Raw genomic sequence first — 15,445 nt, forward strand, 5'->3', positions numbered from 1 at the left:
CCTCTCACAAGAAAAGTAAGCCTTTGGGCATGCTCTGCAATCTAAAACACATCTTTTCATATAATTTGACAGTTTGGTACTGAATTCTCCAAAGCATTAAATCAATAATATCTTCCAACTTTCTTGTTTGGATCCATCCCATTTAAAAACAAAAGATCTCCTGTCCTGCGCACAATGAACACATGTGTGGATAGATGTCGCCATCTAGCGGACAGAATATTCATTACAAGCAACTCGGGCTCAGGAGAGAAGTTGTTTTGATTAGTCACGTGATAGCCCAGTCAGCTGATTCTGCATTCTGTCAAAGCAAAAATGGCGGCGCACTTATCTTATGGCAGAGTAAACCTAGGCATTTTGAGAGAAGCCTTACGAAAGGAGCTCCGGGAGTTTTTGGACAAATGTGCAGGAAGCAAGGTGAGGCCTTTGAGCTAATATTTTTCTTTACCATATTGTAAATCATGTAGCTTGCATGTGTCCTGACAGCTAGCCCAAGCATCTAGCGACGCTAGCACAGCTACGCATACACTTCCTGACAAGGTGTTAAATACCTTTTCTTTTACAGGCAATTGTGTGGGATGAGTACTTGACTGGCCCATTTGGATTAATAGCACAATATTCGTTGCTGAAGGTAAGATTCATGTAAAAAAATAAAAATAAAAGGGACATATACCACATCATCCTAGCACTCTTGTGTTCCCTATTCAAATTTGGCCTCAGGAGTCAATACAGACATTGCTGCTGGCCAGTTCATAACTGCATTAATGACAATCCTTTTCTTTTTCAGGAACATGAAGTGGAGAAAATGTTCACCCTTAAAGGGGACCGTCTCCCTGCAGCTGATGTGAAAAACATCATATTTTTTGTCCGTCCTAAACTGGAGTTAATGGATATTATTGCTGAGAATGTCAGGTTGGTTTACCTATGTTTAACTGTTGGGTTAAACCGGTGGTGTTGGTTTAAAGATGTATTAGTAGATATTGCCTGGAGGGCTTTCACTATCCGTCACCACTCAGGCTCTTAATGTGTGTCCACGCAGTGAGGATAAGATGCATTCGTCACGTGACTACCACATCCTGTTTGTCCCGCGGCGGAGCATGCTGTGTGAGCAGCGTCTGAAGGAGCAGGGGGTCCTCGGTTCCTTCATCAACATCGACGAGTACATCCTCGACCTCATCCCGTATGATGGAGACCTGCTCTCCATGGAGTCTGAGGGTGCATTCAGGGTATGTATTACCATCGATGTACACTCACATGGCTGCAGGCACATTCACACTAATTCACCTCTGTTTCATACAAGGAATGCTATCTGGAGAGTGACCAGACAAGCCTTTACCATACTGCCAAGGGCCTCATGACACTACAGGCCCTGTATGGCACCATCCCCCAGATCTTTGGGAAAGGGGAATGTGCACGGGTGAGTTGGGAGGGATCAGTAAGATCTACGCTTTTCATTCAAATCCCACCATGACAGTTATGTCACAATACATGTTTAAAGTCGCACTGAAACAGACGTTTGAGATCATCTAACTTCCGTAGTTTGACGTATTTCCGACGCAAACAAGCTATGAGGGTGGGACATATGTTTAGAGGAATTTGATTGGAACATTGACAAGTGGACGGGTTTTAAGAACTTTAGAGAGATTCGATAGAAGGATAGCGTTGATTGACGGGTGGATGTCGTGAGATTATTGGCTTAAAGTCATTGCACGTGACCTACCGTTTTCCAGGAAGTAAGAAATTATATACTTTGATATAAGATTACAACAAAAGTAGAATTTTGTAATTTTTTGGGCATACATCGTTGAATAGGTGAACACTATGACCAATTATGTGAACCAAAATGGGACAGAATGCTTTTTTCATTTCAGTGCGACTTATTTAAAAAAATATATATTTTTATTTTAATTAAGTAGATTTTAATTTAAAATCTACTCACATTTGCAGCATGTAGCCAACATGATGCTGAGGATGAAGAGGGAGTTCGCAGGCAGCCAGACTCAGATTCTGCCCGTGTTTGATACGCTGCTCCTCCTGGACCGAAACGTAGACCTGCTGACCCCGCTGGCGACCCAGCTGACCTATGAGGGTCTCATCGATGAGGTCTACGGGATCACCAACGGTAAGAGCGAGGGTGCCGGGGTTTCTCAACGCGGGGCGTGACACCCGTGGGTGTCGTGCCGTGACGCAAGTCCTGAGTTTCACTTATAAAATCAGTCTAACAGTCAAGAACAAAAATGATTTTCAATCAGTTCTAACCAAAATGGATGAACTCTCATGTTTTCCTTGGAAGCTGACAAAAAATTGATTTTTTGAAAGCCAATACTTTCGGTTATCGCAAACGAGCTTGCTCACCTTGACCGTCAGCACATGTCGGAGGCTAGCCAGATGACAGGTAAATATATGGAAACGTTTCTTCAGAAAACAAACAACGTTTCAGCTACCTCAAGTATGGTACAGTAGTGAAGTGGTGCTGCTATGTGCCTCCCACCTGCCTGACCTGTAGGGAGAAGTTGGCTAGCGCATGTATCTGATTTAGCCTACTGAATAAAAAAACAAATTCATTTGAACGTTGTGATCACTATCATCTTAACATAATATTATTAATCGTCTAATAATTATAATAATAAATTGCTATACTAGGCCAGAGCCTATCATGCTGTTATGCTGAATGTCAGGGCATAAATATATGGTGCTGAGAGTGAAAACTACGAATTTTAGGGATGCCGTAGATGAAAAAATAGATATATAGGATGCCCTGAGCCTGTAAAGTTTGAGAGCCACTGTGCTACGCTACCCTGACCATGGTAAGGCCATGCACAGTAGCAGTTTACCCTGCCCATGTAAAATACCACGGATGAAACCACAGCGCTGAGCTACAAACTAATATACCTTACAATTTAGATATGAAGCATTATACAGTATGTGTGCTTTGTCCTAATGTTTATTGGTTTTGTGACGACCGGAATGTTGTCAAATGCAGGTTACGCGAAGCTGCCTCGGGAGAAGTTTGCCCAGAAGAAGCAGGGTGAGGGGGGTAAGGACCTGCCCACGGAGCACAAGATGCAGCTCAACTCTGCTGAAGAGCTCTACGCTGAGATCCGGGACAAGAACTTCAACGCTGTCGGAGCTGCGCTCAGCAAGAAGGCCAAGATCATCTCTGCTGCTTTTGAGGTAGACCTCATCCCAACGCTTCTCCTCTACCCCTGCTGTGAACACTGCACCCTGTAGCCTCGGGTGGGTGGATGGGTGGGTGGATGGATGGGTGGATGGATGGATGGATGGATGGATGGATGGATGGATGGATGGGTGGATGGATGGATGGATGGAGGGATCAATCGATCGATCGATCGATCGATTGATTGATCGATCGATGGGGGACTTGAATGATCCCAAGGGGAAGTTCCTTTGTTATGTAATAGAGAAATTCAAATCTATTAGGGGGGGTGGTGGGCCAGGGACCGTGTGTTTAATGTGATTGTAATCCCTGTGTTTAATGTGATTGTAATCCCTGTGTTTAATGTGATTATAATCCCTGTGTTTAATGTGATTGTAATCCCTGTGTTTAATGTGATTGTAATCCCTGTGGTAATTTGTGGCTACTGTCACTCCTGAATCTTGATTGATCTGGCCTTCAAAAGCTTACAGCTATCTAAGATAATATCCTAATGAATTGATCATGAAACTTATGCCGGGCTCACACTACAGGATATTTAAAATCCTAACCAATTTCAAAATCGTGTTACATCGCGCACATAAGGAGAATCTTAACAGATATTCTTCTTGCGCATCTCATACGAGCACACACAGCAAGATTTGAAAATATCACACTACAGGGTCTTATCATACCGAGGGAGCAACGAACCACTGGTCTCGCCGTCTCACTTCGGGACGTAATAATCTTAAATATCAAACATGTTTGATATTATCGGGGCCGCCCCGATGGGTCTGCGAGCCGATCGGGAGGTATAAGATTGGATCTGTAAACCCCTCACATCCCCCTCCGATTGTCGGGAGGGGTGAATCGGGGATAAATCGGCCCAAAAATCCTGTAGTCTGAGCCCGGCATTAGTTACCACAAAATAAACCTCACATCTCAAAAAGGGAAGAACCTTTCCACTACAGTTGCATTTAGGTTTTCTAGAATATTCCGAGTGGTTTTTAACATATTCTGAGATAGTTAGAGATATTTTGTCAGTCTGAAATATTAACCCAGTTAGTCAGAGATATTTTGGGAGCATGTCCTCAAAACCTTATTTCTGTGGGTGCTATGTGATAATTAGACACTTGCTCAGGAACAAAATGTGGGTGTTATAATGGACATGATTCCACATGTCTGTCTTGCCCAGACCTGTCTGAATTAAAGTACAATTCCATCAATCAGAATTTTTATCACATGTATTAGATCATCTTTTGTTTTCTTTTTCAGGAGCGTCACAATGCCAAAACAGTCGGAGAGATAAAGCAGTTTGTGTCCCAGTTACCACATATGCAAGCTGCACGGAGCTCACTGGCAAACCACACCTCCATAGCTGAACTCATCAAGAACATCACCAGTATGAAAAAGAACCTTTTCACTTTTTATAGTCACTCCTCATCTTGATACACCCGTGATTGTTGGGGCGGCTTTGGCTCAGGAGGTAGAGCGGGGTGTCCGACGACCGCAGGGTCGGCGGTTCGAATCCCGCCTCCTCCTATCCACATGTCGAAGTGTCCTTGGACAAGACACTGAACCCCAAATTACTCCCAATGAGCAGACTAGTACCTTGCATGGCAGCTGCTCTACAGTATATAAATGCAGTCCATTTACCATTTTACCATCTTGATAGGCAGTGGAACTAGAATGTGGCCAACTTTCTCACAATAGGATGCAACTAAATGGATGCAGCTAAATGTTTCATTCTCCTCTCTGATTCAGCTTCTGAGGCCTTCTTCGATAAGCTGACAGTGGAGCAGGAGTTTATGACTGGAGTTGACACAGACAAGGTATAATAGGTTTAAATAATGTAATGGCTCGGGCTGAAAATTCTTATTAATAAGCAATTCTTTCTATGCCCCTGTGGTGACGCCATATTGCTAGAGAGGCTTTTTAACAGTTTTTTCTCCTTCCGTTGTTGAGGTAAACACATACATAGAGGACTGCATTGCCCAAAAGGATCCGCTGATTAAAATCCTACGTCTGGTTTGTATGCAATCTGTCTGCAACAATGGCCTCAAGCAGAAGGTGTTGGATTACTACAAGAGGGAGATCCTGCAGGTAAAACTGATGTGGCTTTGGTGTAATATGTGCTTGCTTGATTCACAATGCTCATGTGCAAACTTGCCCCACATTTGCTAAAAGTCTTTTCCGTTTTCAAAAGACCTATGGATATGAACACATGCTCACACTTAACAACCTGGAGAAGACTGGTCTTCTGAAACCCCAGACAGGCGCTAGGAACAACTACCCCACCATACGGAAGACACTGAAGCTTTGGATGGAAGATGCCAATGAACAGGTAGGGTCTAAGATGGACATGTGAAGGCTAGGGCTGGGTTTAAAAAATCGATTCATCGATTCTGAATCAAATGATTCAGAATCGATTCATGAATCCCAAAATCGATCTTTTATTTAACGAATGAATGAATAAATGAAGGAATGAATAGTTCATTCATTCATTCATTTTTGGAAATCAGTATCGATACCCAGCCCTAGTATTGATGTGTTGCATAACTTGGCAGTCATGTAATTAAGGTTACAGCTAAAAAAATAAAAAAAAATAAAAAAGGTTTTAGTAACACTAACCGAATCGATATTGAATCAATGATGATCGTGATAATCGATTCCGAACCTTGTGAATCGGAATCGAATCGATTCTTGAAATTCGACTCGATACCCAGCCCTACTGAAGGCAGTGCGATGGAGGGGAGGGGATAGTCATGGTTTTGGGGGGAGAGTCAGGCTCTATTGCTGTTTTAACAAGAGGCCCCCGCTCCTGTGTTCTCACCCCCAGAACCCCAACGACATATCCTACGTGTACAGCGGCTATGCCCCCCTCAGTATCCGACTGACCCAGGTCTTGGCCAGGCCCGGTTGGCGCAGTATCGAGGAGGTTCTGAAGATGCTCCCGGGCCCACACTTTGAGGAAAGGCAACAGCTCCCCGCTGGCCTCCATAAGAAACGTAAGGGAGAGACGTAAGGAGAGACGTAAGGAGAGACGGGCCTAGAGAACGCCCTCTTGCTTAGTGGGCTGAGCTCTATTGAGAATCAGCATGAATGAGCACCTGTGTGCTGGATGGAGATAAGCGCTGGTTTTGTTCCTCCTATGTCAGAGGCCTTAGACCAGCAGTTGATTTATCTCACGCTGAGAACAAAACAACGTGTCACCATCTGTGTGGAAGTTCAGGAGTGAAAGAGAGAGAGAGTGTGTGTGTGGGGGGCGGGCGGGGCAGGGGGGCACTGCTATAATCTGTCGAAGGCGAGCCAATGATCAATGTTTGTGTATTTCTCTCATATCAGCCAGTGTGATTCTGGTTATCCATCAACACTGATGAGAAAAAAAGGATTCCAGCTGAGACTCATTTGTCATTCACGCCGCTCCGTGTGCTAATTAGAGTTGTCAGTTGGGGCATTCGGAAGTTGACTTGTTTGTACATGTCTGCCATGTCTCGGTTCTCAAAAGGTGATAATAGAACTCTCTTACTGTTCCACAGGCCAGCAGGGGGAGAACAGGACTACCCTGGTGTTCTTTCTGGGAGGGGTTACGTACGCCGAGATCGCAGCGCTGCGCTTCCTGTCTCAGATGGAGGACGGTGGCACCGAATACGTCATCGCTACCACCAAGCTCATCAATGGCACCAGCTGGATCAAATCACTCATGGACCGTCCGGAGGTCCAGAGCACCTGACGGGGTCGGGGAACAGATACACACCTGGACACATCAAACAGTCTGACCAAAATACCTTGTCCTTTGTTTTTTAATGTCCATATTTCGTTGCTCTGCAGGTGTCTGATTGAAGTCTAAAACTGTCAGCTGGAGCAAGAGTGAGCTCCTCACTTTCCCCTGTTAACTTGCGTTGCTCAGTCTTCTCCTTTTGTAATGCAAGGGCTTCTGATAGTACTTACTAATATTACTGTTCTTGAAGGTAAAATGACGTGTGTATTATACTTCTTTGTCATTACAGTTTAAATATTTGTTGTTTTTTTCCAGTGGCTTTGCTATATTGTTTTCATCTGTACTATAATGTTTATCTCTGTGCCTCATTTGTGGTAAAAAATATTGATTAAAAAATTGCACAGTTCCAGAGTAAAGATCATGGCCATCTGATATTTCTCCTCTCTCTCCCCACAAATCAAATCCCCACAAAGTGGTAATGAACCCACAGTCCTGCATACAGTAGTTCACTTCTTTAAATGACTTACAACTTGACTCTCGCCTTACAAAAAACCCCAACAACTTTATATTATAGTGAATATAGTGAATTGTTTATGCACATTTTGTAGATGAACAGTATGAGCCCATATTGCGGGTGGAAAGAAGTGGAAGGTGAGTAGAATACAGTCAGCCGCCAGCAGCTCTCCAGAGAAGCAATTACCCCCCTAACAGGCTCCCCGATCAGCCGATAATGGCCCTCTGCTGTCTGGATCTTATCCCATAATAACAGCCAATGATTTGACAGCGCAGGACGCTGATTGAATTAGGATGCCATTTGCTCCATGTTCCGGTAGAGGATAAGAGCGTTGGACTTGGGAGTTTGATGTTCGTTCTGGTCGATGACTTGGTGTGCGGAGAGCTGCGGACACCGCGCTCTTTAGCCAGCGGGAGACGCATCCTAATGACAGTGATCGGAGATTGAGTGTATCCTTCTGCAGGACTCAATGAAGACGGAAGAAATAACGGCAACATATTCAGAGATATTATTCGACTTCTGGGCTATTTGGTATTTGTTCTGTTTTCTTTTTAGGGGCTAATAGTCTACAGGCTACACAGCAGAATTTCGCAGCTCCCTGAGAGCAGGTGCATGTGGCTTTACTGTCCATTAGGCAAAACCCAGGGGGTTCCGGGCTCTTAGTCAATTGAATTGCTCTTCGCTTTAGGTGGACTTGAGGCAAACATCAGCAACTTGTAGCCTACCCTGGCAACAACCAGAACTCCTTCCACTGATCTGCACGCAATTTGAAAATATTGGCTAATCTATACAAATCAAGAGGGTAAGAATTGAAATTCCTTGTGTATTATGGAGGTTATAATTATCCTTTTTGTATTCAATTTTGATTAACAAAAGTAACAAATTTAAACCTATGGCATATACAAACCAACACAAATGCTACCTTATAAACATGTGCCTTAATGATAAAAACACTATTGAATATGCATTTTGTGCGATACTTCTGAAGTGCTTTGATGGTTGATGACCATGACGGATCAATATGGCAAAAGCATTCAGAGCCATTTGTAAATAAATAATTAATCACTGTTGGCAATTCTTTGCTAATGTACTGTCTAGGATAATAATTAATTAGGTTATTTCTTCACTTTTTCAAGCTGTGTCTGTGTGAGAATGTGAAAGATAGCTACGTGAGATCCTCTAATTTATATTACTATTATTATTATTGTGATTAGGCTATTATTATTATTATTATTATTATTATTATTGTTGTTGTTAGGCTATTGAGCAGTTCTCATTAAATAAACAGTTTGCAACAAACTCTTCAGGGTGTGATTGCTGAACATACAGTCAAGGAAAAACTACAAAGTCCGGGGACATCATGGGACACCTTGTGAGCGACCATGGTCAACGTCGGAGGATCAAGGTTTCCGAGGACCTCTCCACGATACAGCCCTTGTTCATCCGCTTCCTTGGAACTTGCAAAGAACTTCTCAGATTTGTTCTATTTAGCTACACTGTCTTGTTCGGCAGTTTGCTCATTGCTCGCTGGACCACGTATTTGGTGATAGGGCTGCGGAAATAAGGATGTAGATGCAGTGGGCCCTTATTATAAAGGCAGCTAACTTATAGCTCCTAAATAGTATTCAGAAGTTGTTATCGGCCTACTGACAATAGACTAATGTTACACACATAGGCTATTGCATGACATAATGCAATAGATGGTGTGTGTGTGTGTGTCTGTGCCTGTTGCGCTTATAGGCCCACTTGTTTTCTCAATTCTCATGTGTAGCCTACTTTGAAAAGAAGTAGCCTTAATGTGCGTTGTGAACAGTCCTTTTTTTGATTAGCTACCTGCATCATCTGTACTCGTGAATATTCAAAGCAATGGTTTACGTGTGATTTAATAAATTAAAGGCCTACATTTCTGACGTTATGTGTTTATTCCTACTGAACTAGGCCTGCGTGCTGCGTAAGTGCAGCGCAGCAGGCTCGTGAGGAGCGCTCGAGACAGCAGCAGGGAGAGGAAGTAGCGACAGTAAGGGTGCGTTCGTTTCTAACTGGGAGGTGGCAAATTGCGACTTGCTACTAGGAATGATTAAATAAAACACCTCATGAACTCGCACTTCCTCGTCGCAAATTCGGATATGTTTCTCAGCCCCCAGTTGCTCGAATGCACTAGATATAACTAGGTAACTGTGATATAATGGTATATAGATATAACTAGGTAACTGTGATATAATGGTATATAGATATAACTAGGTAACTGATATAATGGTATATAGATATAACTAGGTAACTGTGATATAATGGTATATAGATATAACTAGGTAACTAGGTAACTGTGATATAATGGTATATAGATATAACTAGGTAACTGTGATATGATGGTATATAGATATAACTAGGTAACTGTGATATAATGGTATATAGATATAACTAGGTAACTGTGATATAATGGTATATAGATATAACTAGGTAACTGTGATATAATGGTATATAGATATAACTAGGTAACTGTGATATAATGGTATATAGCTCGAATGCACACAGGTCGGAAGTAGGTATTTTGCCACTTGCCACCTCCGACCACAAACGAACGCATCATAACGAGGTAACGTTACCACGGTGCAACACCGGCAGGAGTCGACTGGCTAGTTGAGTAGTGTTAGCCTGGTGTTGAGTAGTGTTAGCCTGGTGTTATCTTAATCTGATAGCAAATCTACATCCGCAAGTCGCTTGCGGCAGGAAATCCTTCTCCACTGGGCGCTTCTCTCTCTTCTGTCTCTGGGTTAGCTAGCTATCTCGTCCACAGGCCCAAGCATGTTCACTCTCCCTGAAATCACGGTCCTTTTAGCCGTGTTATCCGCCCAAGCTTCGGGTTACTTCGTGCACATAGACGCTCACGCAGAAGAGTGCTTCTTTGAACGGGTCAAGTCGGGCACCAAAATGGGCCTCATGTTCGAGGTGGCCGAGGGGGGTTTCCTGGACATCGACGTGGAGGTAAGGACCAACTATGACGATAGATAGGTTGCTAGCATATTGAGTGTCAAAGAAGGTAACTTCAATAGCAAATAAACTAGTCTTGACATCTGTTTAATACAATACTAGCTAATATTAGGCCTAAGCGAATTCGTCACCGACCTCAAGGAGAGTAGTTTTAGCTAGCTGGTAGTTAATAGCATGAGTAGCAAGCACTACCTTGTTAGCCAACTACTAGCTAAATAACGTTACTCAAACAAAACGAATGGTCTTTCTCTTATAAGTGAGCCTAAGCTGCAGCGATCTAATTTAGCAGGTAAAGTTGGCACTACTTGACTAGTTATCCTCTTATGTAGGTAGCTACCGCTAGCTAACGTTAGCTAGTTGCAAACAGCTAACCAGTGGCAGTAACGTTATTGCCATGCAGAACTATAGGCTCTGTGCACCAGCTCCACTACTTCCTGAAAGTCACTTGGCATCTTTATTTCCTGTCCTATATGATTGGATTAAGTGATTAATCAGGTGTGCGCTGGGTCTGCCGCACACCTGATTAATTAAGTAATCCAATCATATAGAACTGGAAATAAAGATGCCAAGTGACTTTCAGGAAGTAGTGGAGCTGGTGCACAGAGCCTATTCCAGACTATCCTTTGGCCAATAGCTAGTGTAACTCCGATGGGCGGCACATGCATGCAATAATCAGTGAATTGGGCAATGTGAGAATTAACGTTAGTAACCTGCCTGCTCGGGAGGTAGAGCGGCCGGCTGGGGATCGCAATGTCCCTGGTTCGATCCCAGCACCCGGCATTGTGCGGAAGTGTCCTTGAGCAAGAGATTGAACCCCCAAATCACTCACGTACGGCATGGTGGCACAGTACCTAGTACTGTCGCCTCACAGGAAGAAGGTTTCCGGGCCTTTCAGGTAGAGTTTGCATGTTCTCCCCGTGTTCGCAAAGGTTCGCTTGGTCCCTGACCAAGACTGAGCAGTGTTGACAGCTTCAAGACTCAATATCTGTTTATTGCCATGTATATGGTTCACACATACTAGGAATTTGACTAGGGTTAAGGCATACGTAGTTGTAGACACAGGACAGGGTGCAGGACAGTGCAAAACATGACAGTGCAAAACAGTGCAACAAAATACAGTGCAACGTACAAATTACAATATACTGTAAAAAAAATAAATAAAGGGGGAGTATCCAAGCCTTGTTGATGAGTCTGATGGCCGTGTGAAAGAAGCTGTTTTTGTGGCAAGTGGACCTGGTCCTGATGGACCGCAGTCTCCTGCCAGAGGGGCGTGGATCAAAGAGACCATTTCCAGGATGGGAGGGGTCGGCTGCGATCTTATTGGCCTGTTTGAGGGTCCTGGAGGCGTGCAGGACCTGTAGGGATGTCTGTCCTTGTCTGTTGCGGCTGAGAACCAGATAGTGATGGAGGAGGTGAGGATGGATTCGATGACAGAGGTGTAGAAGAGTACCATCCTTGCCTTTGGCATGTTGAATTTGTTCAGCTGTCTCAGGAAGTCCATCCTCTGCTGTGCTTTTTTGGTGAGGGAGCTGATGTGCAGCTCCCACTTGAGGTCCTGGGAGATTGTGGTGCCCAGGAAGCAGAAGGAGTCCACAGTGGTCACTGGGGTGTCATTCATAGCCCTTTTCCACCAAAGGAACTCTGGTTCGTGAACCGGTTCGTTTCAAAATTCCTGGAACCTTGGTTATGTCCAGAGAACGGGCCCGCGTTTCGACCAGTTTTGAGCCGAACCGTTGTACGCCAGCCCACGCCCATGATGTCGGCACGGTTCGCACTGAAAAACCTACTATTTTGTGGTGCCGGTTCGGAACCAGCTTTCGGGTTCCCGAACTCATTTCTTTTTGGTCGAAATGCTCTGAACCATTCAAAATTAGGTTTGCGAACCGGCACCGATCCAGTTCCCTCTTGATGGAAAAGGCCTATCAGTGTGATGGGAAGGGGGGCTGGATTCTTACTAAAGTCTACAATCATCCCCACTGTCTTGAGAGTGTTGAGCTCCACATTGTTTTGTCGATCATGTCGCTATATCTGGCCACTTTCCAGACCCCCTTGGCGATGCCGACTTAATTAGTCAAAAGCGACTAGTGACAAATGTAACGAGTTTTTCTCAATGATTGTGTTGACAGAGCTCTGCAAAAGCATCTAATATATATTCCGTTCCGCGGTTCACGCTGCAACCGAGTTCACGCGAGCCGAGTAGCCTACAGCGAGGGCTGCCTTCTTCTCCTCCTCCTCACCACTCACAGTGACAGCCCTGAAGCGGCCAGTCTGACTAGATGGCAGCCTTGCGGTAAATATGTAAATAGTTTGTAGGTCTACATTCATTAGGCCACTGCATATCTGTAAAAAAGAAAAGAAAAAAGCAAGAGTTATAGTTATATGGCAAGAAAACAATAAGTTTGTAAATATGTAAATAGTGAGATTGTACTACCTGGTCAACCTTTTCTATTAAATTTGCCTCTTTTGGGAGAGCCAACAGTTACTTCCATTACAGAGGAGTTGGCAACACTGAGCATGAGCACTTGGACTTGGTCCCTGGGCACCATGATCAATGGCTGCCCACTGCTCCTGGCTGCCCCTGGAGGAGGACAGCTTGGATGGGAGAAATGCAGGGAACAATTTCCACTGGCGACCACTGAAAATTGCATGTGGGTCCTGTGTGCCGTGTCACCACTCACTGTGTGTACAGTAATTGTGCGTCACTGCGTGGCCGAATAAAGAACCCACCTCTCCCACCAGCCCTGTAATTTTGTTTAGTGGTAATGGCGTTTAACAGTACTTATAGTGTCCCGCCTGTATGCCTTCAAAACTACTAATGGTGTAATGAATAAATAATGTTTTCCTTTTGCAGATCAAAGGCCCAGATGGGAATCAGATTTACAAAGGAGACCGGGAGTCCAGTGGGAAGTACGCTGTCTCTGCCAGTATGGACGGGACATACAAGTTCTGCTTCAGCAATAAGATGTCCACCATGACGCCTAAGATCGTCATGTTCACCATCGACATCGGAGAGGCCCCGAAGGGGGATGGCATGGAGACAGAAGGTAGGTTCCCATCTGGATTATGAGGAGCAAGGCCAGTGTGTGATCGTGCAATTGCGGGATCACCCACGGTGTGGAATAAATTAATAATCCAATCTTGATATCCTTGAAGAAAAACTGTGATATATATATATATTTATTTAACATGCTTGGAGAGGGAAAGTACAGTGATAGCAAAGTTTCTCTCTGACCAGGGTAGTCCCAGTCAGATACATCACAATTAGAAAATCAGAAAGGCTGGTTCCTGAGGAAATGAGCGTGTGTTGCTTTGGTTCCTCCAGAAAGCAGAACAGAAACAAGGCCGCAGAACCTTGTCAAAGGCAAAGACAAACTAGCTGGGGCACATACATAGCTCATGCCTATTCCTATTTAAAAGCAAGAATAGGCCATATTTAATCTTTCTCGAAGCAAGCATAAGCAATAACATTGTAGATATTTTACGTCAGATGAGCACTGACTCTTTTCTACTCATACTTTTAAAACTGTTGTTTCAAATTCCTTCATATTCCTTGCCTGTATTGTGTACGCCTCGCTCCTCTCACTCTGCTCCCATCCCCATCAGGCGGTGGAGACTCATGGGACGGTAGGTCAACAGAACTGCATGGGGTTCGAAATGATCCTTCATTAGCAGCATCCTCTAACGACTTGTGACCCCCAAGCACTGACCGGTGTTGTGATTGAAAAATAAATACAGCCAATTCAACTGCAAAGTTTCCCGTTTGATTATTTGCAAGTTGTGTTGTTTTGTGCGTTTTATCTAATGGACACTAACAGTTGCCTGGCAGTCTTAAAATGTACATATGCGCCCAGCCTTTTCCATACGAGTAGCCTTCAAAGAGTGATTTTAGTCTGTCATATTATGGGTCGTTTAACACCCTTAAGTTAAAAAGTAAGACTGTCCTAATTGTTGTTTTTACCCACAGCTCACCAAAACAAGTTGGAGGAGATGATTAACGAGTTGGCGGTTTCTATGACGGCCGTAAAGCATGAGCAGGAGTACATGGAGGTCCGGGAGAGGATACACAGAGCAAGTATGGCCACCACTCTTGGGCCTATACAGTTCACACTATTTTTGCAGTGAATTATACAATGTCATTACATTTGCATAATAATGTTAGTAATAATGATAGTTGCTGTATTGCTTTAACGAGTACAACAATCATGTGAATCGTTCCTACACATTCGCAGTACTCGTCTGATGTCTTTTCTTGTCTCCCCCCCACAGTCAATGACAACACAAACAGCCGAGTAGTGCTTTGGTCTTTTTTTGAAGCTCTTGTGCTGGTAGCAATGACCCTTGGGCAGATCTACTACCTGAAAAGATTTTTCGAAGTGCGAAGAGTTGTTTAAAACGGTTCATTCAATTTGAGTGATTTGCCATTCACTGGAACCATCTGCTGAACCATATTTCAACTTTGGGATCAAGCAACCTTTTTTTAATTTAAAGGAAAACTCTTGGTATTGACTCCTCATATGTTGACACAATTATTACTATTAAGGGTTTGCTACTTTTTTGATCATGGAAGGACTCATTACGTCCCACAGCCAGTGCCAAAAGGCAGAAGGATGATATGTTGTCCTTTACCTTGCCAGGGACAGGAATAAGCAGATCCCAAAGTAGCACTGGGAACGATGTCATCCTTTAAAAAAAAAGTTTGATCAAATGTTTTGTTTGAGTAAATCTTCAGCTTGCACTAGATGTTTTGGGTTGTACAAATAAAACAATTATTTAACACCTCCTGTGCCAATCAATCACTGTAATATGCACAATTTAAAATATTTTCTACAGACTTTTTCTAGTTTGTATGGTGACATTCAAATGTTGTTTTCTCTAATTTGAGCAAGAGGGGGGTGACGTGATTTTGTATCGCTGTACACAGCATGGGGCTCGAACTTTGTAAAGCAAACTTGTAATAAAGATCTGTATAAGCCGGTTCTATTGATGACAATAAAAATATCTTTTTGGAGATGGATTACTCGTTGGTGACTGTTGCTGGGCTGGGTCTAGTCCGAAAAGCCAGTAGTAGGGT

The 15,445-nt window shown here is 43.6% G+C and overlaps 2 protein-coding genes across 2 annotated transcripts; both read left to right on the forward strand.

Moving 5' to 3' along the window:
* Positions 1-312: 312 nt before the first annotated feature.
* On the forward strand, positions 313-7,185 carry vps33a (VPS33A core subunit of CORVET and HOPS complexes; the record flags this gene model as incomplete). Its single annotated transcript, XM_084457115.1, has 13 exons — positions 313-414; positions 563-628; positions 785-909; positions 1,037-1,223; positions 1,298-1,414; positions 1,945-2,119; positions 2,981-3,171; positions 4,427-4,553; positions 4,916-4,983; positions 5,117-5,254; positions 5,358-5,495; positions 5,991-6,159; positions 6,691-7,185. The coding sequence occupies 13 exons, from the start codon at positions 313-315 to the stop codon at positions 6,882-6,884; spliced, it is 1,797 nt and encodes a 598-aa protein (XP_084313241.1). The 3' UTR covers positions 6,885-7,185.
* Positions 7,186-9,853: 2,668 nt separating this feature from the next.
* Positions 9,854-15,382, forward strand: LOC311324715 (transmembrane emp24 domain-containing protein 2-like). The gene is made up of 4 exons (XM_084457277.1): positions 9,854-10,368; positions 13,226-13,418; positions 14,339-14,446; positions 14,641-15,382. The coding sequence occupies exons 1-4, from the start codon at positions 10,189-10,191 to the stop codon at positions 14,763-14,765; spliced, it is 606 nt and encodes a 201-aa protein (XP_084313403.1). The 5' UTR covers positions 9,854-10,188; the 3' UTR covers positions 14,766-15,382.
* Positions 15,383-15,445: the final 63 nt, after the last annotated feature.

This window comes from Borostomias antarcticus (assembly GCF_949987555.1).
Source record: "Borostomias antarcticus genome assembly, chromosome: 23".
NCBI classification, from domain to species: Eukaryota; Metazoa; Chordata; class Actinopteri; order Stomiiformes; family Stomiidae; genus Borostomias; species Borostomias antarcticus.

Excerpts from the sequence above, each read along its gene's own strand:
- LOC311324715 (XM_084457277.1), top strand. The coding sequence starts at position 10,189 with ATGTTCACTCTCCCTGAAATCACGGTCCTTTTAGCCGTGTTATCCGCC. Across the intron at positions 10,369-13,225 it reads TCCTGGACATCGACGTGGAG|ATCAAAGGCCCAGATGGGAA; the intron begins GTAAGGACCAAC and ends TTCCTTTTGCAG. Across the intron at positions 14,447-14,640 it reads GGAGAGGATACACAGAGCAA|TCAATGACAACACAAACAGC; the intron begins GTATGGCCACCA and ends TCCCCCCCACAG.